Source organism: Phascolarctos cinereus, unplaced genomic scaffold, assembly GCF_003287225.1.
Source record: "Phascolarctos cinereus isolate Bilbo 61053 unplaced genomic scaffold, phaCin_HiC Scaffold_3;HRSCAF=262, whole genome shotgun sequence".
Taxonomy (NCBI): Eukaryota; Metazoa; Chordata; class Mammalia; order Diprotodontia; family Phascolarctidae; genus Phascolarctos; species Phascolarctos cinereus.
In genome coordinates, this window is record NW_027555736.1 from 243,714,269 (window position 1) to 243,738,834 (window position 24,566).

General features: G+C 36.7%; 1 protein-coding gene across 1 annotated transcript in view; it reads left to right on the top strand.

Moving 5' to 3' along the window:
• SYNE2 (spectrin repeat containing nuclear envelope protein 2) overlaps positions 1-24,566 on the top strand; it is a 352,560-nt gene that overhangs the window by 20,088 nt on the left and 307,906 nt on the right. Inside the window, 6 exon segments of the mRNA XM_020986547.2 lie at positions 15,904-15,965; positions 16,819-16,914; positions 17,011-17,088; positions 17,188-17,280; positions 19,271-19,452; positions 20,539-20,735. Coding sequence (XP_020842206.1) covers positions 15,904-15,965; positions 16,819-16,914; positions 17,011-17,088; positions 17,188-17,280; positions 19,271-19,452; positions 20,539-20,735 — 708 coding nt within the window.

The following is a 24,566-nucleotide window of genomic DNA, read 5'->3' on the forward strand; positions in this document are numbered from 1 at the left end:
GGGTGCAAAAATAGTCAAGAGGAGAGAGTTAGTGGCTAGCTAAGAAGTCTGTTTTTCTTTTCCTTTCTTTTTCTTTTTTTTTTAATTGGATCTTACAGAATTCACTCTCTGCGCACATAGCTTTCAAGATTCTGGGGTTTTCTGTGTGATAGGACTTTGTAGAACTTTGCTCAGCTGGCATAGTCACCAAAAACACCGAGTCAACCCCACACCACAGTGAGGCACTGAAGGAGAACATTAATGGAGAATAGTTATCACTAGAATAGATGAATTAATATATGAATACTGTGTAAGCTAGGGAATAAAGTACTTAGAATATTTATTGAAAGTTTATGTGATATAAAGGGATGCACATTTTAACGTGAGAAAGTGTGACCTTCAGGAGGCAACCATCATAAATGAGTCCTAGCTGCTTTTGTCTAACATCTGGCAGAGTCAGACCTCTGTCTCTTCTTCTGGTTTATTCTTTCCTTATCTGAGCAGGAATCAGGTTGGGCTGGTAGCAAGTGCCCCATCAGTTCTGGTTGCCATCATCCTGCAATAGCAGCTTACTATAGTACCAGAGGTGATGAATGAGAGGAAATAGAGATTTAGAAATCAGACATACCATGCGAATATGCCCACTGAACTTCTTCCCATTTGATTAATGCAAAATGGATAACTTCCTCTGGTATCTCTTTCCCACTAGCTTCTAAAAGCCGTGCTCAAAAAGACATCAGCAAACTAGGGCCGTCGGGGATAGTCTGTTCACCATTTCCAGAATCTGATGTCTGTCTGCTAATGCTCCTGCCCAGGAGCTAAGGGTTACGTTGGGTGTGTTTCAGAGCTGTTGCTTGGTGAGGCATGGGTTGGGCTAGAGGACCTCTGAGGTGCTGTCATTCTATAATTCTGCCCTAACCAAACACCTATACTGTCTCCCTCTTCCCCTGTAATGAGTGGGAAACCTCACTTGACTGATGGGAAGGCGCACAGTTGGGAAGGGAAGTGGAAGGAATGTTCTTGGTTGCCGGATCAGTGTTCCTCCTCTAAAGCCCGGGTCAAATATTGCCTCTTCAACGAAACCTCTCTGATCAACCTTCAGTAGGGATCTTTCCCCTTTGACTCTCACACAGACTGTCTACATTATTTTTTATTATGTTTTTTGTGTATGTTATGGTCCCTGTATTAGACAGAAATCTCCGTGAAGGCAAGAACTTGGTCTTGTCTAACCTTATCTCCCTCAACAGCCATAACGATCTATTATACATAATAAGGACTCAAAAATAAATGCACATTAAAGAATCTAATCTGAACTTCTGGCTTTACTTGATATGTATTGCTTGTGTGACCTTGAACAAATCATTGGTCTTCTTTATGTTCCTCATTCCTCATTTCCTCATTTGTAAAATAGGGAAGTTGCATGAGGTGATTTTTGAAGCCCCTTCTAGTGCTAAATCCCATACTCCTATCTATAATCCTACATGTTGAATTGAAAGCACATGTTTTAACAGGGATGGGTGACTTCAGATGATTCAGAAGGTGTGGAAGTGGAAGGGCAGAATAACACTCTGGGACATTAGTTAAGCATTTTATCTCTATTATGTTTTCCTTTTCAAATGCTAGAAATATGAGCTTTCCTTGCTTATAAAGCCAGGAGCGATGTTCCATTAAGAATCAAAACAAAGCCTCAGTGTACAAAATCTGCAGGGCAATAAAAGGGTGTGGTTCACTCAGGTTGTAACTTGAACTAGCCAGATTCTATTACTAATGCTTGAAAGTCGTAATTGTTTGCTTGTATGTAATATGTTTTCTCAACAAACTTTATTTTAAATCACTGAAAGCAATTAGAAAAAAATCTGTCCAAAATGACAGTGAATAAGATAGAGTTAAGATCATTACTGTAGTTTAAAAGTAGAAGCAATAGTGTTTCAGCTAAAGAAATTACCTTAAGTCTTCAGTTTTTCGTATAGGACCGTCCTCTTGTTTACTAAATATTTACCCTTCTGACAATTTTGCAGCCGATTTTTATTTGAAAAAAGTTTGATTCTTAAAAAAAAGCCCCACATTATTTTCAATTCCATCCCTGCAATTGTACCTCCTTATGTAACAAAGGACGGTTAAGCAAAACAAACTGCCACTTAGGTCATGTCTAAAAGAATATGCTTCATTCCTCACCTGGTATTACACCATTTTTCTACAAAGAAGAGGGAGATGTGGTTTACCATCAGTCTTCTGAAGTCAGTATTGGTCATTGCATTGATCTGAGTTCTGATGTCTTTTTAGTGTTTCTTTTTTAAAAGCAGGGAGCAAAGGGGTTTGGGTGCTATTTCTTAATCATTGAGGGTATTTGAGCAGTGAGGGCTGCCTTGACTTTTTACTATTCCACCATCTTACAGGAAGTCCTTATTTGCATTCATTTATTCATTTTTGTTCTTTAAAATTTCCCCTTTTTATTTTTAACCAGTCACATTTTCCTGTTTATTCTTCCTGATCTTTTTTTGTTTTGTTTTTATACTTGTGCTTATGTTCCCACAAGAAAAGTGCTATGAGGAAAGCCAATGAATTATATTTAGTTCAATGGTTAGTAGATAGCAGCTCGAGTAAAACATTTCATTGAGGAGAAGGTTGTAAGTTAAGGCTAAAATAAAACTTTGGATTACTTTTAAAATAATGTTCCCCATACCACCCTTGTCTCATATTCTTGAGAACTGGGCATGATCTTGGAGTTTCTTCAGTATATGTTATGCACTTTGATTCTTGGTATTCTAGCAGGATAAGGAAGAAGCAGAAGAAACCACCCAGTATCTAACTGAGTTGTCCAACATGCTATTCTGCTACTGAAGTGCTGGCAACTTCATGTAAATGTGATATTATCTCTCCTTAGGGCTGATATATTCTCTGTGACTTGGCAACCGAGGAGGTTAGTCCCTTGATTGGTTTGAACACTAAAGGAAAGATGCTAGAAACACAATGTTAAGCAGAGGGAGCACTTTAAAGATTTTCAAAATGCTTTACAAATATGATTACATTTTATATTCACAACCCTAGGAATTAGGTGCTATTATTGTCTCTATTTTTATAGGTGAGGAAACTGAGGCAAAGAGAAGTTAAGTGACTTGCCCAGATTGTACAGCTAGTAAGTGTCTAAGGCTGGAATTGAGTTCAAATTTTCCTGCTCAAGGTCCAACACTATCCAGTGCACCATAGGATTCAGAATGGGAAAGGACCAAAGAGCATCTATTCCACCTCTTTAATTTTGTATTTGAGGAAATGGAGGCTTAGAGAGGGGAAATAGCTTGCCCCAGATCAAAGACAGTACACGATAGGACTAGGAAATGAACTTGGGTTTTGTTCAGGCAGCAGCTATTTGAATAATGTTTTTTCAACTATAGCAAACTGGCACTCAGGGATTTAATTTACCTTCATAAGAAAGACCAGTAAGTAATTTGTGGAATAAAACAAACATTTCTATAACATAGTACAATAAAAAATGATTGCACATGAAACTGTAAATCTACTATGCATAACTTGCTATTCCTTTCAAATATACAACAAAATTATCCTGTACATTTTATTTTTTTCTTCCCTCCCCTCTGCCCCAGCCCTAGAGATGGCTTCCATTAGACAAAAATAGGTGTGTGTGTGTGTGTATATATATATATATATGTAAAATTATTCTATGCATACTTCTGTTTATCAGTTCTTTCTCTGGATGCAGATAGTGTATTTCTTCATATGTCCTTTATCATTAATTTTGGTATTTGTAAGAGTCAAAATAACTTATTTGTTCAAAGTCTTTCTTAAAACAATATTGTTGTTACTGTGTACAGTGTTCTCTTGGTTCTGCTCATTTTACTCTTCATTATTTTCTGCAAGTCTTTCCATGTTTTTCTAAAATCATTGAGCTCATCATTATACGTTTGTGATGAATACTCTACTTGGAGGTAGGATGTGATAAAAGGGAGGGAGTCTCGTGTAGGGGTGGCAAAGAGGGTGTGGCTTGGAGTAAGAGATCCCAAGTTCAAATCCTGGCTCAGCGGCTTACTACTTTTATTACCTTGAACACATTACTTAATTTCTTTAAGCCTCAGTTTCCTCATATGTAAAATGAAGGAGTTGGATTACATTACCACTAAGGCTCCTTCCAGGTCTGCATCTAATGATTTAGAGACTCTATGAAATGCCATAAGCAGAGATTATAATTCAGAAGAAGTGATTACTTATTATTATGGGGTGAATAGGGAAGGTTTTATTAATGTGGTAGTATTTGAACCAGTCTTTGAAGGATGAGTAGAATTTGGATAGGCCCAGAGAAGAGTATTCTAGGTGTATGGAATGACATGAACAAATATTCAGAGGTGAATAAATTTACATGATAGAGAATAGTTCACATTTATTGGAGTGTATGAGAAATATAAGTATGGTGGAGGAATGAGAAAAGTTATTTCAGGTTAGATTAAGGAGGGCTTTGAATGCAAGGCTGAAGAATTTTTATCTTAGTAGGCAGTAAGGAGTTTTAAAAAAATTGACATTTTATTTTTTCTATAATTACATGTAAAAACACTTTTTAACAATAATTTAAAAAAATTTTTGATTTCCAAATTCTCTCCTTTCCTCCCTCCCCTCCCCCTTCATTGAGAATGCAAACAATTTTATATAGGTTATACATGTGCAGTCATGTAAAACATATCCATATTAGTCATGTTGTGAAAGAAAATACAGACAAAAAGAAAGAAAGAAAAAGAAAGTTTAATAAAATGTGCTTTGATCTGCATTCTCATTCCTCTTTCTCTGAAGTTGAATAGTATTTTTTATCATAAGTCCTTCAGAGTTGTCTTGGATCATTTTATTGCTGAGGATAGCTAAGTCATTGACAGTTGATCATGGTACAATATTGCTGTTACTGTGTACACTCTTCTCCTGGCTCTGATCATTTTGCATCAGTTCGTGTAAGTTTTTTCCGGTTTTTCTGAGAGCATCCTGCTCATAATGTCTTACAAAAAATAGTATTCCATTACCACAATTTGTTTAGCCTTTCACCAATTGGTGGGCATTCCCTCAATTTCCAATTCTTTGCCACCACTAAAAGAGCTACTGTAAATATTTTTGTACATATAGGTCTCTTTCCTTTTAATTTTTTTATCTCTTTGGGATATAGACCTAGTAGTAGTACTGCTTAGCATTGCTTGGTTTTTATAGCCCTTTGGCATAGTTCCAAAATTGCTTTCCAGAATGGTTGAATCAGTATACAACTCCACCAACTAATGTCCTAATTTTCCCACATCCCCTCCAACATTTGTCATTTTCCTTTTCTGTCATATTAGCCAGTCTGATAGGTGTGGACTGGTAGCTCAGAGTTGTTTTGATTTGCATTTCTCTAATCAGTAGTGATGTAGAGTATTTTTTCACATGATTATGGATAGCTTTGATTTCTTCCTCAGAAAAGGCAGTAAGGAGTTGTAAGAAGATTAAACTGATGGGAGAGGAGGGAAGGGAGAGGTAGAGAATGGGGAGAAAGATTAGGAAGTTGGAGGTGAGCAGACTAGTTAGGCTTTTGCAGTATAGCAAGAATTATTATAGGGGCAGTACAAGTGGAAAAGAGGGAATAAAAATCCATAGTCAAGGGAATGAAACCCATCTGTAATATTTTTAATATAATGGCCAAGAGCCTTCATAATGCCCTGTTGTGAAAATGTTTGTCCCTAAAGTTAAATGGGAACTTATGGATTCTTTTGACCAATGCAACTGTTCTGGTCTGGAACAACATTGCTGGTATTGTTTTTTAGAGTCAAAACAAAGATACTAGCTTCTCTGCTGCTGGACATTGTTGGCACCCTAGAGCAAGGAGAATTTTGTTGCTCACTGGAGTCCACACCCTGAACCCAAACTCCTTTCATTTAAATGCCCTTCGAGCTATGTGTTTGAGTTGCTAACTCTCTAAAGGAAGCTTGAATCACAAAGTATTCAAGGATTAAATGTGTTTTGACAGTAACAATGCTTAGATGAAACACCCTTAAGTCCATGCATCCTTCCTCAAAATTAATGTCCACATATTTTTCTTGAATGAAAATCAAAAAGACATAGGTAGGACTGAAAAAAAACACCCACAAAGTAAGATTTTAGAATTTTCTGTTTCTCTTCCCTATATAGTATTAAAAATCAGGATAGCAGAGATGACTTTTGTTCTGTTTCCCTGGTGGCATACAGAAATGCATAACCCTGATAGGGTCCTTTTTTATTTTGTTTTCCTTTTGACGTCCCTACTTTCTGTTTATTAGAATAGTTATGCTTGTCAGTGCTAGGAAGAGATAATATAAGAAATCTACCAAGTAGTGTTGCCCTTATGAACTCTCTGTGGCTCTCTTTGTAGAATATTTTGATTATTCCATTTAGGGTGTAGGCTATAAATGTTTGAGGATTTGAGCATTTAGAAGCTGTGAACAGTAGCTAATAAGGTAATCAGCATTTTAAAGAGCAGATGATTATAATTGACAACACTTTGCACCCAATCTGAGTGACCTGTTAAATCTGAACTCTTGACTATACTTCACTTTTAAAACTTACGCCAGTCAGCCTCTCTACTTTTCTCGTTAGTTATTTCCATTTCTCTCTCTCCCTCTCTCTCCCTCTCTCTCTCTCTCTCTCTCTCTCTCTCTCTCTCTCTCTCTCTCTCTCTCTCTCTCTCTCTCTCTCTCTCTCTCTCTCTCTCTCTCTCTCTCTCTTTCTCTCTTTCTCTCTCTCTCTTCCCCCACCCACTACTTTTCTCTTTGCTTCCCTATTTTCTTTATTGCTTTTTTCTCTCTCCCTTGAACTCTATGTCTTTTGTTTTCCTTCTCTCCCATTTCCATATTTGTATGCTCTTCCATATCTCTCCTTCTTTTGTCCTTTTTTTGTCCTTTACACCCATTGGAGGGCTACTGACCCAATGCTCTTCACATTGCACCAGTATTTCCTAAATTAGGCAGCTAGTTGACACAATGGATAGACTAGTGCATCTAGAGTCAGGAGAGTTAGGAAGACCTGAGTTCAAAGCCAGCCTCAGACACTTACTAGCTGTGTGATGATCTTGGGGAAGTCATTTAACCTCTGTCTCAGTTTCCTTATTGGTAAAATAATGATAGTAGCATCCACCTCTTAGAGTTGTTGTGACAATAAAATTAGTTAATATTTGTTAAAGCTCTTTGCAAACCTTAAAGCAATGTAAAAATGCTAGTTATTATTATTATTACATATAATTATATATAAATTATTATATAAATATATAAAATTATTATATAATACATACATTATTATTAAATAGTACTATTAGAGTGGGTACAAAACACATATGCAATATCCACAGATGATAGTTAAATGACTTCAGGAAATTTTGAAGCAGAGGAAATCAAACCTTTTTTTTCATATACTCCTAATATAAGCAATTGTGTGTGTGTGTGTGTGTGTGTATGTGTGTGTGAAAATGAGAGGCAGCATGGCATGGTGGATTATAGTGAATAGGATTATAATGATTATAGTGAATAGCTTGTCTGAGTTAGGAAGTCCTTGTTTTAAATCCTGCCTGATATATATGGATTATATGACCCTGGACAAGTCGTTTATTCTCTCAGTCTTTAAGAGTATAAGTTACTAAACAGAAACATGTGCATATAGGTGTTCCTCACTGGGAACTAGCTCCCTATAGTGATGATAATACTTGACTGGCTTAAAAAATGTATATATACATATATATATGCATATGCATATACATATACATGGAGGCAGCTAGGTGGCTCATTGGGTAGAGTGCTGGGCCTAGAGTCAGGAAGACCTGGGTTCAAATCTAGTCTCAGACACTTACTAGCTGTGTGACCTTGTAGAAGTCACTTAACTTTTGTTTCCCTTAATCTACTAGAACAGGAAATGGTAAACCATTCCAGTATCAAAAACCCCATAGACAGCATTGGCGTGTTATGGTTTACAGGGTCATGAAGAGTCAGACAACTGAACAACTGAACAAATGCATGTACATAATACCCACATATACATATACATACACAGACATATTTGTCCAAATCTGTTATTTCAGTGTAGGGAACTCAATACAAAAAGTCCCTTTGTAGCTATAAATTACTATAAATCTTAGAAAATGAGTTGCCTATGGCACTGAGAGCTTAAGTGACTTGCCCATACATGGTCTCATAGCTAGTCTATAGGATTCAGAAGATTCTGGATTCAGAGGACCTAGCTTAAAATCTTGCCTGTAACTTACTACCCGTGTGACCTTGGGTAAGTCACTTAACCTCTGTATTTCTCAGTTTCATCATCTGTAAAATGAAGGAGTTGGACTAGAGAGTCTCAAATGTCCCTCCTGGCCCAGTATCTGCAATCCTTGCATGCAGTGGCAAGAGATGAAGCTAGGTCTACTTGACTTAAAACTGCTGTTCTGCTCACTCTACCTTGCTGCCTCTCATTTAATATTTTAGAAAGTTAGCATCGACATTTTCTCATTGAACACATCTTATCACATCTTATCAAACATATAGGGTCATACAATGTATAGTCAGAAGGCACTTCAGAGGAGATCTAGTCCAACATTGTTATCTAAAATATGTGGAAACTGTGTCCTAGAGAGCTAATTTTGCCAAAAGTCACATTGATGGTGAGCAACAGAGCTGAGCTTCATACTCAGCTTTTCTAACTCTAAATACAATACTGTTCCTTCTACATCAGACCGATTTTCTTTAACATTCCCTCACCCCCAACTAGTTAGTAATATTGTAGATACTGTAACTATCTAATTATCGATAAGTATTAGGTTATCATTCATTGAGCCAGATTCTGCTGTATTTAATGACTTGGGTTAGCCCAGTTCTTCTCTGTTCATTATTAGGTTTTTTTGTGTCCAGCATCAGACATCAGATGAATGAATACTTTGAAAAAGCATTACCTCTTAGAGGGAAATAGTGTAAAGTCAGTTCTAAGGTCATTTCCAACTCTAAATTTCTGTGACTACATGATTCCATTGCTGACTTCCATGCATAGACATCGGATACAAGAAATGCTGTAAGGCAAGAGTTCTTAATTTTTTGTGTGTGCGGTTGGCCTTTTTGGCAGTCTGGTGAAAGAAAGCCAATAACGTTAAAATACGGTTTATCAAATTATTAAAGTAAGTTCTTGGACCCAAAGTTAGGAACCTTGCTGCAAGTCAACAAGTCAACCTTTTGCTGTATGTTATGTGTTTCAGTTTTCCGATTTGTCGACTCTGATGACATCTTATATCCCTAAGGTCATTTAACACAGAGTCACTTGTTCTCTGCCATTCTCTCCCCCATCTTATGTACCCCTTTCAAAGTGTTTTTGTGTCTGCTAAGCTTAGTAGTATTATTAGTAAGATTCCACCCATCCATTCTTAAATTCTATTTATTCAAAATTGAATGAGGTCACTTTGAACATAGATGGCACTGTCTTAGGGACAAGGAAGAAGTTATTCCTTCCCTTTAAGTTTTGAGTTTTATCACTGTAATTCTTTAACACTTCAAGGGATTCTGATTACTTTGATATGGGTCATCCTTTTATTGGTACAGGTCAAAATCCCACTAAGCCTTTGTGGACAATTTAATGAGTTTCTGTGACCAAACAAAATCATCACCTGGTAACTAACCATTTGTTGATGAATGTACATGTATTTTCCTTGCCTAGTCCTTGAATGACAGACATACAATTCATTTCCTGCCTGTACTTGGAGTCTTTCCAGTTGGGTAGGACCTGCTAGAGCCTGTGCTCTGCTGGCGTTGCTTTTGAGGGCCCCATGTTATTATCTCCATAGAGAAGGGTTTTGGTATAGGGTAGTTCACCAAATTAATATGCTGCAGCAGATTAATAATTACTAGATTTTTCCTACTTTTCACCATAGCCCTAGTTAATATAATTCCATTATATGACTTCATCCTGAAAACATGCAATAAAAGGAAAAATACTTTCTCTCCATTGTCAAGAGAATAATGTTCTTACTGATTGAGGAAAGCAATGGGTCCCTACTGTATGTTTCAGTACTTGCACTGAGATATAGAAAAACACTGTCAAAGATCCCTAAATATAAATCTAATAGTCTAAATTATGGAACCAGATTGTTATGCTGTATAATTATATGAATTCTCTTAATGAACTTAATTATGGGTTTGATATTAGGAAGGTGATATTTTCTGGGAAACCTAAAATCCTATATAGCTTGATTTTTACAACGTATGCCTAAACTAATCTAGTCATGTTACTTTAAAAAAAAGAAAAATAAGAAAAACAAAAGTATTAAACTAGGCTAAGTTAAATTTAATAATGTGCATTATAAATGTAATGCATAATAAACACAAATTCTCTTGAATCAATAATTAATTAATTAATTTATTTTTGGTGAGGCAATTGGGGTTGACTTGTCCAGAGTCACATAGCTAGTAAGTGTTATGTGTCTGAGGCTGGATTTGAACTCAGGTCCTCCTGACTCCAGGGCCGGTGCTCTATCCACTGCGCTACCTAGCTGACCCAATCATTTATTTTTTAAACAATATTTTATTTTCCCCTCAATTACATATTAAAACAATTTTTAACATTTGTGATTTTTTTTCACTTTTGAGTTCTAACTTCTATCTCTTCCTCCTTTCCTCTCCTCCCATCTCCTTGAGATGGTAAGCAATCAATAATGCAATCATGTTAAACATATCGATATTAGTCATTTTATAGAAGAAGACTGAAACAAAAGAAAAAGAATGGCAGAAAGAGAAAAAAAGAAAGAAAGAAAGAGAAAGAAAGAAAGGAAGAAAGAATAGTATACTTCGGTCTGTATTCAGATAGTATCAGTTCTTTCTCTGGAAGTGAATAGCATATTTCATCATGAGTCCTTTAGGATTGTCTTGGATCATTGCATTTCTGAGAATAGCTAAGTCATTCACAGTTGATCATCATACAATATTGCTATTACTGTGTTCAAAGTTCTCCTGGTTCTGCTCATTTCACTTTGCATCAGGTCATGTAAGTCTTTCCAGGTTTTTCTGAAATTATCCTGCTTGTCATTTCTTATAGCAAATAATATTCCATCACAACATATACCACAGCTTGTTCAGCCATCCCCCAGTTGATGGGCATTCCACTTGATTTCCAATTCTTAGCCACCACAAAAAAAGCTGCTATAAATATTTTTATACAAATAGGTCTTCTCTCCCCCCTTTTAATATCTTTGATGTACAGACATAGCAGTGGTTTTGTTGGGTTAAAGGGTATGCATGATTTTATAGCCCTTTGGTCATGGTTCTAAATTGATCTCAGAATGGTTGGATCAGTTCACAGCTCCACCAGTGGAGCATTAGTGTTCCAGTTTTCCCACATCCTTTCCAACATTTGTCATTTTCTTTTTTGCATATTAGCTAATCTGATAGGTGTGAGGTGTTTCCTCAGAATTGTTTTAATTTCCAATTTATTAAGTACTTACTGTATTTTAGGCACTAAATGCTAAACATTAGAGATACAAAGACAAAAGGAAAATAATACCCTGACCTCAAGGAGCTAACTTTCTGTCAGGGAAGACAATGGGTGTGTATGTTGTATGTGGACAAATATATAGCTGTATACATAATATATACAAATGAATTACATTCAGTTCAGGTAACTTTGAGACAGAGTAAATTAGTAGCTGGGGATATCAAGAAAAGCTTCATTTAGAAAGTAGCACTTCAGCTGAGTCTTGAAGAAAACCAGAGCTTCTAAAAGATGGAGATGAGGAGGAAGTACATTCCAGGTATGGGGGACTATCAGTACATAGGCAAAGAGATGAGAGGTGAATGTCGTATGTGCATGTAGAGGCAGTCCTAATACTAGCACTGTTATGGTTTAGATTTGAGGTTGAGACAAAAATGAGGCACTCTCAAGTCATTGAACAGTTAATAAAAGGACGTTTACTTTGAGCTAACCCAGCAAGGAAACGCAACAGGGATACAGTGGCACTTAGTTTTTCTGGGTGAGGCCCACTTCCTGTCTATGTGTAATCTTGTCTGGTCAGCAAGGCTGTTGAGTCAGGTGGTCTTCAGAACCCCAGGTTGGAGGAGCCCCAATTCCACGTGCTTGGATTTTTTAATGCCCTTAGGTAACCAGGAAATTGTCAAAGGAATCAGGGACCAGTCAAGTCCCAGAAATAACTTTGTTGCCTTTTAGGGAAAACTAATTTCTTTTTTGGGGGTAAACAGGAGAATCCTCATTCTGTCACTGTGCAGAACAAGTAGACCCATATGGGCCATATGACTAGATAGCACAATGCATGGAGAAGAATAGTGTGTAAGAAGACTAGAAAGGTCGTGATAATAACAACAAGAATAATAATAGCTAACCTTTATATGGGGCACCTAGGTGGCACAGTGGATAGAGTGCCAGGCCTAAAGTCAGGAAGACTCACTTCCTGAGTTTAAAAATGGCCTCAGACACTTCCTAGCTATGTGACCCTGGGCAAGTCACTTAACCTTGTTTGCCTCATCTGTACAGTGAGTTAAAGAAGAAAATGGCAAGATCACTCCAGTTTCTTTCCAAGAAGAACCCAAATGAGGTCTTGAAGAATCAGACATGACTGAAAAAGACTAACAAAACTATGGTGGTGGCAATGTGAATAGAGAGGAAGGGATGTTTAGGAGAGGTGTTATGGAGATAGAAAAATAAGATCTGGCAACTGACAACCTAGGTGGGTGTGAGTGAAAGTAAATTGTCCAGGATAACACTAGAGATGCAAACCTTCTTGACTGGAAGCATGGTGGTGCACTTGACAGTAAGAGGAAAGTTCAGAAGAGGGATGGGTTTGGGGGAGAGCATGTTGAGTTTGAGATACATACAGGACATCCAATTCGAAATGTCTAATGGGTAGTTCATAGAGTAGAACTGGAGCTCATGTTCCTCTGAGGACACTCATCTCCTACCTACCCCCCACCCTCCCCATAATTCCTTGCTGCCTTCTAGTATCTGCAGAAAGGTCTGGCTCCACAAAGTGCTCTCAAACCGTAACTTCTGAAGCCATTACTAGAATGCTCCTGCTGGAATATGTCTAGGCCTGGAGGGGTGCTTGATTCCTTTAAATAATCTTGGTATATTTCTTCATTGGATTTTATCCAATGGCATTCACTCTTCCAACCTGGTTTACACTGGTGATTGATTGATTGGTTGATTCCATAGAAGCAGCTAGGAATTATCAAAGCCCGTTTACGTATTTGATTTGATTGATCCTGTAATTCAGCCCAAGAGGCATTCTCACCTGATAAAGGTATTAGAATCAGTTACATTAATTGGGGTTGGGGGCAGTGATTTTTGTATTTTTTCATGTAGCAGTGCCTCTGCTTAACTTTGAGAACTCTTTTCTTATTCTTTGACATTCATTAATTTGGGAATGGTTCTTGTTCCTATATATCTGTATCAATTTCTTATATATCTTGGATATTAAGCCTTTATCAGAAAAACATGGTGTAAAGATTTTTTTTCCCCAGTTAGGGTTTCCTCTCTTATCCCATATTTTACAAAGAACATGATGAAAGAGAAAGGATAGGATTATCACTGGTGGTTTATATATGAGGCAATGTACTGTGGTTCCATTGACCCTCTTCTTTTCCCCTTGATCAGACCCCATCAATGGTTCCTATCAATTCTTTCTTTCCTTTCCTTTTAATTTTCCCCTCAGAATTCACTCTCTGAAGATGAAGTTTGTTTTGCTTACAACTGTTTCCTATCTGGTGTTATCCTTCCTCTTAACCCTACTTTTTCCTATATTGGACTGTTTCCTTGTTGAGTATGATGTATTTTTATATCTATGTGTTGTTGTTGTTGTTGTGTGTGTGTTTATTAAGCCACCCGTTGTGGATTTCAGATAAGACTGAGGTTGGTTGATTCCTGTTCATCTCACTTCTTCTCTGTTTGTCTATTATTTAAACATAACTAATTATGAGAAATAAGTTGCACCCCCCTTCTTCATTTCTACACTATATTTCATATCTGTTGCTTCCCCTCTGACTCTAACCCTTTTCTTTATCCCCTTAAAAGTATCAGAACAGAGCCAACATACTTTGAGGCACTCTCTTTTTCTTATTTAACTACATTGCCCTTTGAAAAGATTAAAGTTCTGAAGAGACACAAATTTCTTCTTCTCCTGTTAGAATGTTAGCATCAATTCTATGACTGTTCCCAATTGTTCAAAAAACATTATTTTTCTACATTTCTCTTAACTTGTGTTCATATTTCAAAATTTCTACTTAGCTGTGGTTTTTGTTCAAGAATGCTTAAAAGTCCTGATTAAATTCCATTAAAGGTTCATTCCCCTCCCCCTGTTCCTGCCCCCCATAGACTTATATACTCAGCTTTTCAGAGTAAGTTATTCTTACTTGTAAACCTATATCTCTTGACTTTTAGAATATTGTATTACAAGATTTTTCTCTTCTTTGTAGTGGTTGCTGCCAAGTCTTTTCCGATCCTTAGTGTGGTTTCTTTACTTGAATGCTATCTTTCTACTTTTGCAGTATTTTTTTTCTTTGACCTAGAATCTCTAGATTTTGGCTATAGCATTCCTTGGACTCTTCCTGTTAGGGTTTCTTACGGGAAGTGAATAGTGGATTCATTCTATTTTCACTTTGCCCTGTGGTAATAATAGATCTTCAAAAGTTTCATTTATTAAGCAAGTATGATAATTCTTAAATTATCTCTACTTGACCTCTTTTGTAGGTAATTTTCTAAATAGCAAATACCTTACATTTTCTATTATTTTTTCAATCTTTTGGTGTTGCTCATGGAGCTATTGATTTCTCTTTGGTCTATTCTAATTTTTACAGAATCTATTTCTTGGGTAAGGTTTACCACTTTCTCTTCTAAGCTATTTGTTCTCTTTCTATACCCAAGTGAGATGGTTGCCTCTGCTTGACCTTGACCTAGGTCATCTGGGTTCCTGTACTTGCATCTACCCTTTGGGTTGTCTCCATGTTAAGAGTGCTGGTAGGTTTTAAGTAGTTCTGGATCTTTAAGATTCTCAGCCCTGAATCTTCAGGGTCCTCTAGGGAATATCAGAGAAAAAAAATGATATGGACCTTTGTGGCCTGCCGTGCCAGTACTGGTCACTGCTATTCCTAGAATGGTTGATGTCATTCTAGGACTAGTCATTGCCACTGCCAGTCACTTCCAAGGTCCGAGTTGTGGATTTCTGATCACCTTAGAGTTTTATTGTGGGAATACTCTGCTGTTGTTGCCTTTATTTACAGTGCCTTGTGGACTACAGGTGTCTCTGGACTGCCTCTGGTAGCACAGTGGGAGGCTTCCATCACTGTTGGCTTTCTGGAGGGGTACTCTTTTGTACCACCTATGGTCTTATGATGGTCTTTTTATTCAGTTCCTGAGTGGATGAAATCTCTTACTATATTTTCTCATTGGATTTCTTGATCTCAATTGGGAATGACATTGTTTTTTAGCTTTTTTCTGGAATAGATGTGTGAGGGCTGGCCTGTCAGCTTCCATTCAGACAGCCATCTTATCTGGACAAGATTAGATTCTTGTTTAAAATTGAAAAGGAGTTTTGTTAAAAAAAAATTTTTGTCCTGTGGCTCAGTTAATTAAATTCTATTCATAGAGTCATGTCTCCTATGAGAAGCTAAAAAGACAGAAATTTTAAAAAATTAAATGGCAGCTATTTCATGATCTTTATTAATATCTTTAGAAAAACCATTAGTATCACCAAATCTTGGTTTTCTTAAATAGTTGGTTTTTCTGAAAATCCTCGACTATATTTCTGGAGTACTTTCTTCACTCCTTTTAGAATCAGTCAACAAATCCAAAGGTGGTATTAAAGCTTTGGGATAATTAAAAAGTGTCCAACTTGGCTTTGTGGAGAGTTTAGTAAATTCCAATTCACCTTTGAACCGTTGCTTTCTTTGTCTTATTCCATAGCTGAACAAGAACATACGCAGAAGAAAACGTTTACCTGCTGGATAAATTCACAGTTGGCAAAGGTGAGAGATAAAAGACAAAATAAATAAGGAACTGAATCCTGAGGGACTTTTTTGGTTTTGTTATCATCCTTAGTTTTTGCAGTGAACAAGATTTATAAATACTGACTTGATGACAGGTTGTGGCATGCCTTTGTTTGACAAAAGGTGCTAAAGTGACCATGACAGAGATCTTGCATCAGCTTTTCTGCTTTTCTTTCCTAGCACAAGAAGAAAGTAATTCATGATCAAATCGGGGATAAGGAGCTGGGAAAGGAGAGAGGACAGATAAGATGTAGAACTTACATGTGAAAGAATAAGGAAAAAAAGTTCTGAATTTCAGTTTTTAACAAGGGGGAAAACCACCTTTTAAGGCATTATCCTGGGCATTTGGCTGTGACAGATAGTGACATTAAAAATATTTAAAGTTGTAATGTTTTCTTTTTTCTCTTGATCTTATTATGTTAGGTAAACAGAAATGGAATGTAGATTTTCTACATGTCTCTTTCTCCCTGTGTACCTATCTTCTATTATTATTCTAATTCCAAAAGGAGTCTGGAAGCACCACATAGCATTCTTTCCCTATGAATGTATGAATAAATATGATTCCATAGGTCTTTATTGGCACTTAAAAGTGTGTATTTCGCACCAAAGTCAATGCAAGATCTATTCCTGAAAAGAGTTTCTTTATTAGAAATTTGCCATGAGATGAATTCAATTTATTAAATTTGTTGGCTTAAAACTTTGTTTTCCATTAAAATAAGTAGAAAATGATTCCCTATTAGATAGCTACTTGATTTTTTTTATGATATTCTGAAAGATGTTCATTTTCAAACTGAAAAGTTTAAGTAACAATTTTCCAAACCTTGTTTTTCAGCATATCCCTCCCTCAGTCATAACAGATCTCTTCACAGATATTAAAAAAGGACATGTTCTCCTGGATCTGTTGGAAGTACTTTCAGGCCAACAATTGGTAAGGTTTTAGGTAGTAATTGAAAATTTTTTGTTAATAATTTTTTCCTAAAAACACCCTCTTATTTGTGAATGACATTTCCCTTGAAACTTACAGGCTCGGGAGAAAGGATCTAACACCTTTCAGTGCAGAAGCAACATAGAACATGCCTTGACATTTCTGAAGAAACAATCAGTAAGTATAAACTTAAAATTTAAAATAAAAATTAATTATAGGAATAGATTCATGCTGTGGGATGTTTTCTTCTTTTAACCCATGCTCTTCTTTTCCCAGATCAAGCTCATAAATATTCATGTAACTGATATTGTAGAAGGAAATCCATCTATTATTCTTGGTCTGATTTGGACTATTATATTACACTTTCACGTAAGTACTTCGGTTGTGTGCAACAGTACATCTTTCAATAATTGCTTTTATGAAACATAATAAAAAGAATATGAATCCACATTAATCAAACCCTTGAAAATCTGCTATGCTCTTGAAGTTCTAGTACTTAAAAAAAGGTGTAATAGATATTTTCTAGTTATTATTAATGATGATGATGATGATGATGATGATGATAATAATAATTTTGTTCAGTCCTTTCAGTCGTGTCTGACTCTTCATGACCCATTTGGGGTTTTCTTGCCAAAGATATTGAAGTGATTTACCGTTTCCTTCTTCAGCTCATTTTATAGATGAGAAAACTGAAGCCACAGGGTTAAGTGACTTGCCCAGGATCACACAGCTAGGAAGTGTCTGATGTCAGATTTGAACTCAGGAGGATGAGTCTTTCTGACTCCAGGTCTGGCACTCTACTGTGCCACCTAGCTGCCCGGTGACAACAGCCCTCATTTGTATGACATTTGGCTTATATCAACTCAATGAGGTTGGTGGTAACAAACAAAGTTATCCTTATTTTACCTAAATTGGTTAAATAGTCACTTAACCAAGTAATTACTGAACCTAGTGTCACCAAAGGGCAGCCCAGTCAAACCTAGGATTTATAGTTTTCTAGTCCAGCGATCTTTCCACCACACCTATCGTTTGTACTTTTAAAGCTGTTTTCAAGCCAAAGTCTAACGCGAAACTAACATGGTAGTTTGGCCATAATGAATGTTTCAGATTATCTAACACTAAACTACTGAATATCAAGGACTGGAATCCTGAAACCTAAACTCTTAGTACATTGCTAGGTTTGTGCTTGGTAAATACTTGCTGTTTAATTAAAATCTTTTTAGAGAAGCAACTATGTTGTAATGGAAAGAGTATTGGATAGACTTGATCTAGGCTTGAATACTGACTTGGATACTTAATAGCTATATGACCATAGGTTCGTCTTTAGTTTTTAGCCTCAGTTCCCTCATCAGTGAAAAGGAGATAATGGTACTTGTACTGATAGGCAGTGGATAGAAGTAGCTTCAGAACCTGACAGGTTCAAGACCTGCCTCTGACAGTAGCTGTATTACCATGGACAAATCACTTCTCTTTTCAATGTCACAGGCTACTTTTTAGTGCTATATAAGGTACAGAAAAGTTGCCAATATGCATCACTAGAGGGATTTTTCTACTCTAGGAACTCCTTACACTAATGAAATCACAAGCCTCTATCAAAAACTACTTGTTCTGCTTACCACTTAGAGTTGTAAAACTAAAACGCTACGTAAATGTGAACTGTTATCATTTATGTCTTTAATAATGTTGGGCACAAAGGTCCAATTTGGGACATTCTCAGGCTAGAGCAGGGCTTCTTATTCAGGATCTATAAACTAGACTCACTTGGGGATGGAATTGTGGATAGATTTCAGGAGGTCCATGAACACACATAGGAAAAAAAAATTATATCTTTATTTCAGTATAACTGGCTTCTTTTGTAATTCTTTGCATTTTATCTTATGAATTTAAGAATGTTATTCTGAAAAAAAGTGTTCATACACCTCACCAGCCTGTTGAAAGGTCTATGATATGAAAAAAGGTCAAGTAGCCTTTGGGCTAGAAGTTGATGCTTATTCTGTGATGTCTAATGTATTTGCCCAACTTAATTCCTTTACAAATATTTCCTCCATTTCCTCAGCAACTACTGTAAAGTGAATGAGACTGTATCTTCCTGGCTATTCTAGAATAGATAAATAAGCCAAATCTGCTCTGGAAAAACAAACAAATAAGCAGAGAGCGCCTCTAGCCCTCACTTGATGTTTGTAATATCCTTCCATTGTCTGGCTCACTCTTGATATGAGTAGATTTTGTAATATTCTTCAGCTTCTCCCAGTTTACAACTTTCAGTGCCTTTATTCATTGAACAAAAATATATTAAGCCCTTAACTAGGTGAAGGTACAGAGGTTAATTGTCATTAACTTTGGGTTCTCCTTTCTTTAGATTGAAGAACTGGCTTGGATTCTTTCTTGTAATTATAATAAACCTTCTTTGGATTGTGTGAGTGTTGTGGACTTATCTCAAACTTCAGGGCCTCCACCTAAGAAACGGTCTAAAGCACAGGCTAGATGGAAGATGTCTGCAAAGAAGGCCCTTCTTTTATGGGCCCAGGAACAATGTGCCATGTGAGTTATTTTCTATGATCTGATAAAATTACTATGGCTCCTAGTGCAAACTCAACCTTATTCGCCATCTATAGCTCCTCCAGGTTGAAGTGAGACTTATTTTTCTGTCTTATAATGAGAATGTGCTAGGTTTCCCTTTTATCACCATGCTACCCTTTCATTCATACATATCTGTGTTTGAGAAGCACAGATGATGGGTGAAGGATTGATAATCTTCCTGAATGTCATAGTAAAATCATTCATATTCAAGAGAAATAGCAGTAATCATATTTATGAAAGTGGCTGAATTACTTGAACCATTTATTAATCTTTATAATACAAGCCAGCATTCCCATGGGCTTTTAACTTCAATTAGGTGGCAGTCTTTACACTTTGTCCTAGTGAATTAGGCCCAGAATTAAGCAGGAAGAGGCTGGTTCTTTCCCCAAAAGGCAAGGAAAATGTTGACTTGATTGGCATAAGAGCCATATTTCCTAGATTCCTGGGGCTTTCTGATGGCCTCAATCTAGTTTGACTATGGCTTCCTAGTCACCTAAAGGTATCAAATACGCCTATTTTTAGGCCTTGTTTCAAGCCCCCAGCCAGCCATCACACTCCCTTCAACCGACCAAGTTGTTATATATGGTGACAGTATATCTTTGGTGTGCATCTTCTCCATATTAAGTCTAATTAAACCTCCTTTTATTAACTATTGAGTCACCTACAAGTGTTACATTTAGTTTAAAAGTTGAATTTAAACTACTTGAGTTAGGCCCATCCGACAGCAGAGCTTTTATGTAAGCTCCTTGAGAACAAGGACTATCTTTTGACTCTTTTTGTATCCCCAGCCCTTAGCAAAGTACCTGGTACATAGTAGGCACTTGCTAAATATTGATTGATTGATGATTGATCGTGGGCCTCACCAAACCTCACAATTGGATCACCAAAGAAAAAGGCCCAAATAGAGACTTTTTGCTAGAATAATTTATATTGTTCCTATGAATAGTAACATGATTCTTCATTTTATTTGCTCTTGACTAGAGTGGAAAAGGTTATGATAAAGTTTTGTAAATTTTTTTTTCATACTTTCTTTTCTATTTGTAATAGGCATGGATCTGTAAATGTTACAGATTTTAAATCAAGCTGGAGAAATGGGATGGCTTTTTTAGCTGTCATTCATGCTTTGAGACCAGACCTAATTGATATGAACAGTGTAAAGGCTAGATCCAGCAGAGACAATCTAAAAGAGGCATTCAGGATTGCAGAACGTGAACTAAACATCCCCAGTCTATTGGATCCAGAAGGTAAATGATCTCTCTCCTCTTCATCACCCTATTACTCTTTTTTCTTCTTTGAAATCCTCACTCATGGTGCTGGTACTCCATCCACCTATGTAGGTCACGACCCTTCCACATCTTGGTTGATAATCTTCATGAATATCACAGCAAAATCATTCATATACAAGAGGAATAGCAGTAATAATATTTATAAAAGTGGGTGATTCACTCGAACCATTTATTAATCTTTATAATACAAGCCAGCATTCCCGTGGGTTTTTAAACTTCAGTAATTTTAGGATATTCCAACCAAAGTTCTACTCTAATGTCTCATCATGGCATGGGAGGGACTCTGGTTTCTTGAAGTAGAGAGTAAAGAGTAACTATGCATGGTTCAATTCCAGTCTTCTAGAAAGTTTCCACTGTTGTACCCCAGAGATTTGTACTTGGCTCTGTGCTGTTTAACCTTCCTATCAATGTCTTAGATAAAGGCATAGATGACATGCCTATTGAATTTGCAAGTGACCCTAAATTGGGAGGGATAGTTATCACACTGGATAAATGGGTCAAGATCCTAAAAGGTCCTGGTAATCTAGAGCAGAAGTATCGAACACATGACTCGTGGGCTGTTTGAGGCCCACGATATTCCTGAGTGCGATCTGAACCCAATTAAAATGTAATTTGGAAATATTTTACAAAACAATTAAAAATACAATAAAACACAGATAATAAATAAATCAGCATGTGGCCTGCAGGAATCCTTATGTATGCCTTAGTGACTCTTATTTCTATTTGAGTTAGATATCACTGCTCTAGGGCATTGACTTGAATCTAATAAGATGGAATTCAGTAGTGATAAATAGCCTTACACTTGGATACAAAAAATTAGCTTCATAAGTATAAGACTGGGGAGGCACGCACAGTGTTTTGTTCCATGATCAATGCTGACAACGCCAGTCCAAAGAGTCAGGCTTAGGACTACAATGAAACACTATTGAAACAAAAAATTACTTTTATAACTAAGGACTAAAAGAACGTAATTAAGTAAAAACTTAAGAAAAAAGAATTTCAACTTTGAATTCTCTAGGGCATCTATCCTGGTTTAGAAAGCAATTCCACAGGACAATTAGAACTCTGTCAAACTCAAGGATGTGAACTCCTTGTAGGTAGGGCTTTTTATAAACCTTATCACTCTGAACCAACCAAATCACAAGGACAGTCTCCTTGCCTTATGAATTGGACCATTCCAACTTATGTAAAAATAAATGTTGTTCCTACAAAATATGGTTAGACAGCAGTTCTTCTGATGATTTGGATGTATTCATAGACTGTAAGCTCCATATGAGTCATCAGTGTGATGGGGCAGCCAAGAAAGCTAACTTTGAGCTGCAATAAGAGAGGCATAACTTCCTGGAATAGGATGATGGTACCACTGTACTCTGCCCTTGTCACACCTAATCTGTGTATTGTGTTCATCTCTGGGTCCCACAGCTAAAGAAGGACATTGATAAGCTAGAGAGTGTCCAAACGAAGGCAGCCATAAAGCTGAAGGACCTTGAGTCTATGTCACATAAAGACCATTTGAAAGAACTGGGGATGTTTATCCTGGAGAAGAGACATGGCAGGACATGATGATGTCTTCAACTATCTGGAAGATTGTCACTTAGCAAAGGGAATTCACTTGTTTTATCTTCCCAGAAGGCAGAGGCAAGATCAACATGGGGAAGTCAGAAAGAGGTGAATTTAGGCTTAATGTCAAGAAAAACTTCCTAACAGTTAGAGCTATCTATAAGTAGAATAGATGGATGCCCTTGGTTTTAGTAACTTTTCCTTCTTTGAAGATCTTTATGATCTTCATTAGGTTTGATGACTATTTATCTGGTACATTATAGGAGGGGTTCCTTTAATGTGTAGATTAGAGTAGGTGGCTGTTGAGTTCCTTTCCTTCTCTAAAATTCCGTAATTCTACTACAAAAATGCTTCTGTATGTAAAAAGCCTTTCCTTAGACTCTTTGCTTCTTGAGATCTATGCCTAATAGTAGAATTGGTAGGGCAAAGAGCATGTACACTTTAATTAATATTTTTAGGATAATTCCAATTGTTCTCCAGAACTTTTGGATCAATCCACAGCTCTCCAACAGTATGTTAATAGTTCTTTCTTCCTAGAGCTCTTATGTTTACCATTTTCATTGTTTGTCATTGTTTCAAATCTGAAGGGTGGAAGGTGAAACCTCAGGGTCATGTTACTCATATAAATTTTGACATGTTGGAGAATAATTCACTTAATCAATTTATCCATACATCTACATAAGGATGATAATTAAACCATGGATGCTAATAAGCTTTCAAACAGAGGGTAAAGACGGAAGAGAAGAGAACTCAGGATAGACCCTTGGGGTGTGTGTGTGTGTGTGTGTGTGTGTGTGTGTGTGTGTGTGTGTGTGTGTGTACACATCAAGTTTGGTGATGTGATATGGCCAATAGTCTAGCAAAGGAAACTAAGGAGTGGTTAGGCAAATAGGAGGAGAACTAAGAGAAAGCATGATCATGAAAACAGAAGAAAAGATGGTCAACTGTATCAAATGCAGAGGTCAAGAAGGATAAAGATTGAGATAGAAGCCTCATATTTGGCAATTAAGAGACCACTGGTAACTTTGGAGAGAAGTGTTTTTGTTGATGGAAGCTGGATTGTATGGGATTGAGAAAGGAGTGAGATGAGAGGAAGTGGAGGCAATGACAGCACCCAGCTTTTACCAAGAGTTTGACAACTTAAGGGTATGGCAGAGTCAAGTGAATTTTTTTCCCTTTTTAGATATTAAATTTTTCCCAATTACATGTAAAAACAATTTTTAACATTCATTTTTTAAAAATGTTGAGTTCCAAATTCTCTTTCCCTCCCTCCCCTCCCCCTTCCTTGAACAGGCAAGCAGTTTGATATAGGTTATAGATATGCAGTCATGCAAAACATATTTCCATATTAGTCATGTTGTGAAAGAAAACACAAACAAAAAAAAAACCCAAACAAACAAAACCCCAAACCCAAGAAAAATAAAGTAAAAAAAAAGTATGCTTTGATCTGCATTCATATTCCATCAGTTCTTTCTCTGGAACTGAACAGCATTTTTCATCATATGTCTTTCAGAATTGTAATGGATTATTGCATTGCTGAGGATGCCCAAGTCATTCACGGTAGATCATAGTACAGTATTACTGTTACTTTGTACAATGTTCTTCTGGTTCTGATCATTTCACTTTTTATCAGTTCATGCAAGTCTTTTTAGGTTTTTCTGAGAGCATCCTGCTCATCCTTTCTTAAAGCACAATAGTATTCCCCTACAATCATATATTGCAACTTGTTCAGCCATTCCTCCATTGATAAGCATTCCCTCAATTTCCAATTCTTTGCCACCACAAAAAGAGCTGCTATAAATATTTTTTGTACGTATAGGTGTTTTTCCTTTTTGTTTTTATCTCTGGGATACAGATCTAGTAGTGGTTTTGCTGGGTCAAAGAGTATACATGGTTTTGTAGCCCTTTGGGTATAGTCTCAAATTGCTCTCCAGGATGGTTGAATCAGTTCACAACCAGTGAAAATTTTTAAAGGATGGGGGAGACAGGCATGTCTGTCAAGGGTAAAAGGAGAAGTTTTAGGTTAGAGGGAGGATAATCAAGGGGGCAATAAGCTTGAGAAGAGATGAAAGGATTAAGGGCACACAGAGAGGATGGCTTTGGATGAGGAGAATGGGTAGAGAATGATGTTGAGATTAAAGCTAAAGTCAGAGTTAGTGATTTATCTATATAACTTTACATAGCACAAATGTGAAAAGGCAATGCAACTCATGGGGGAATAAAACAGGA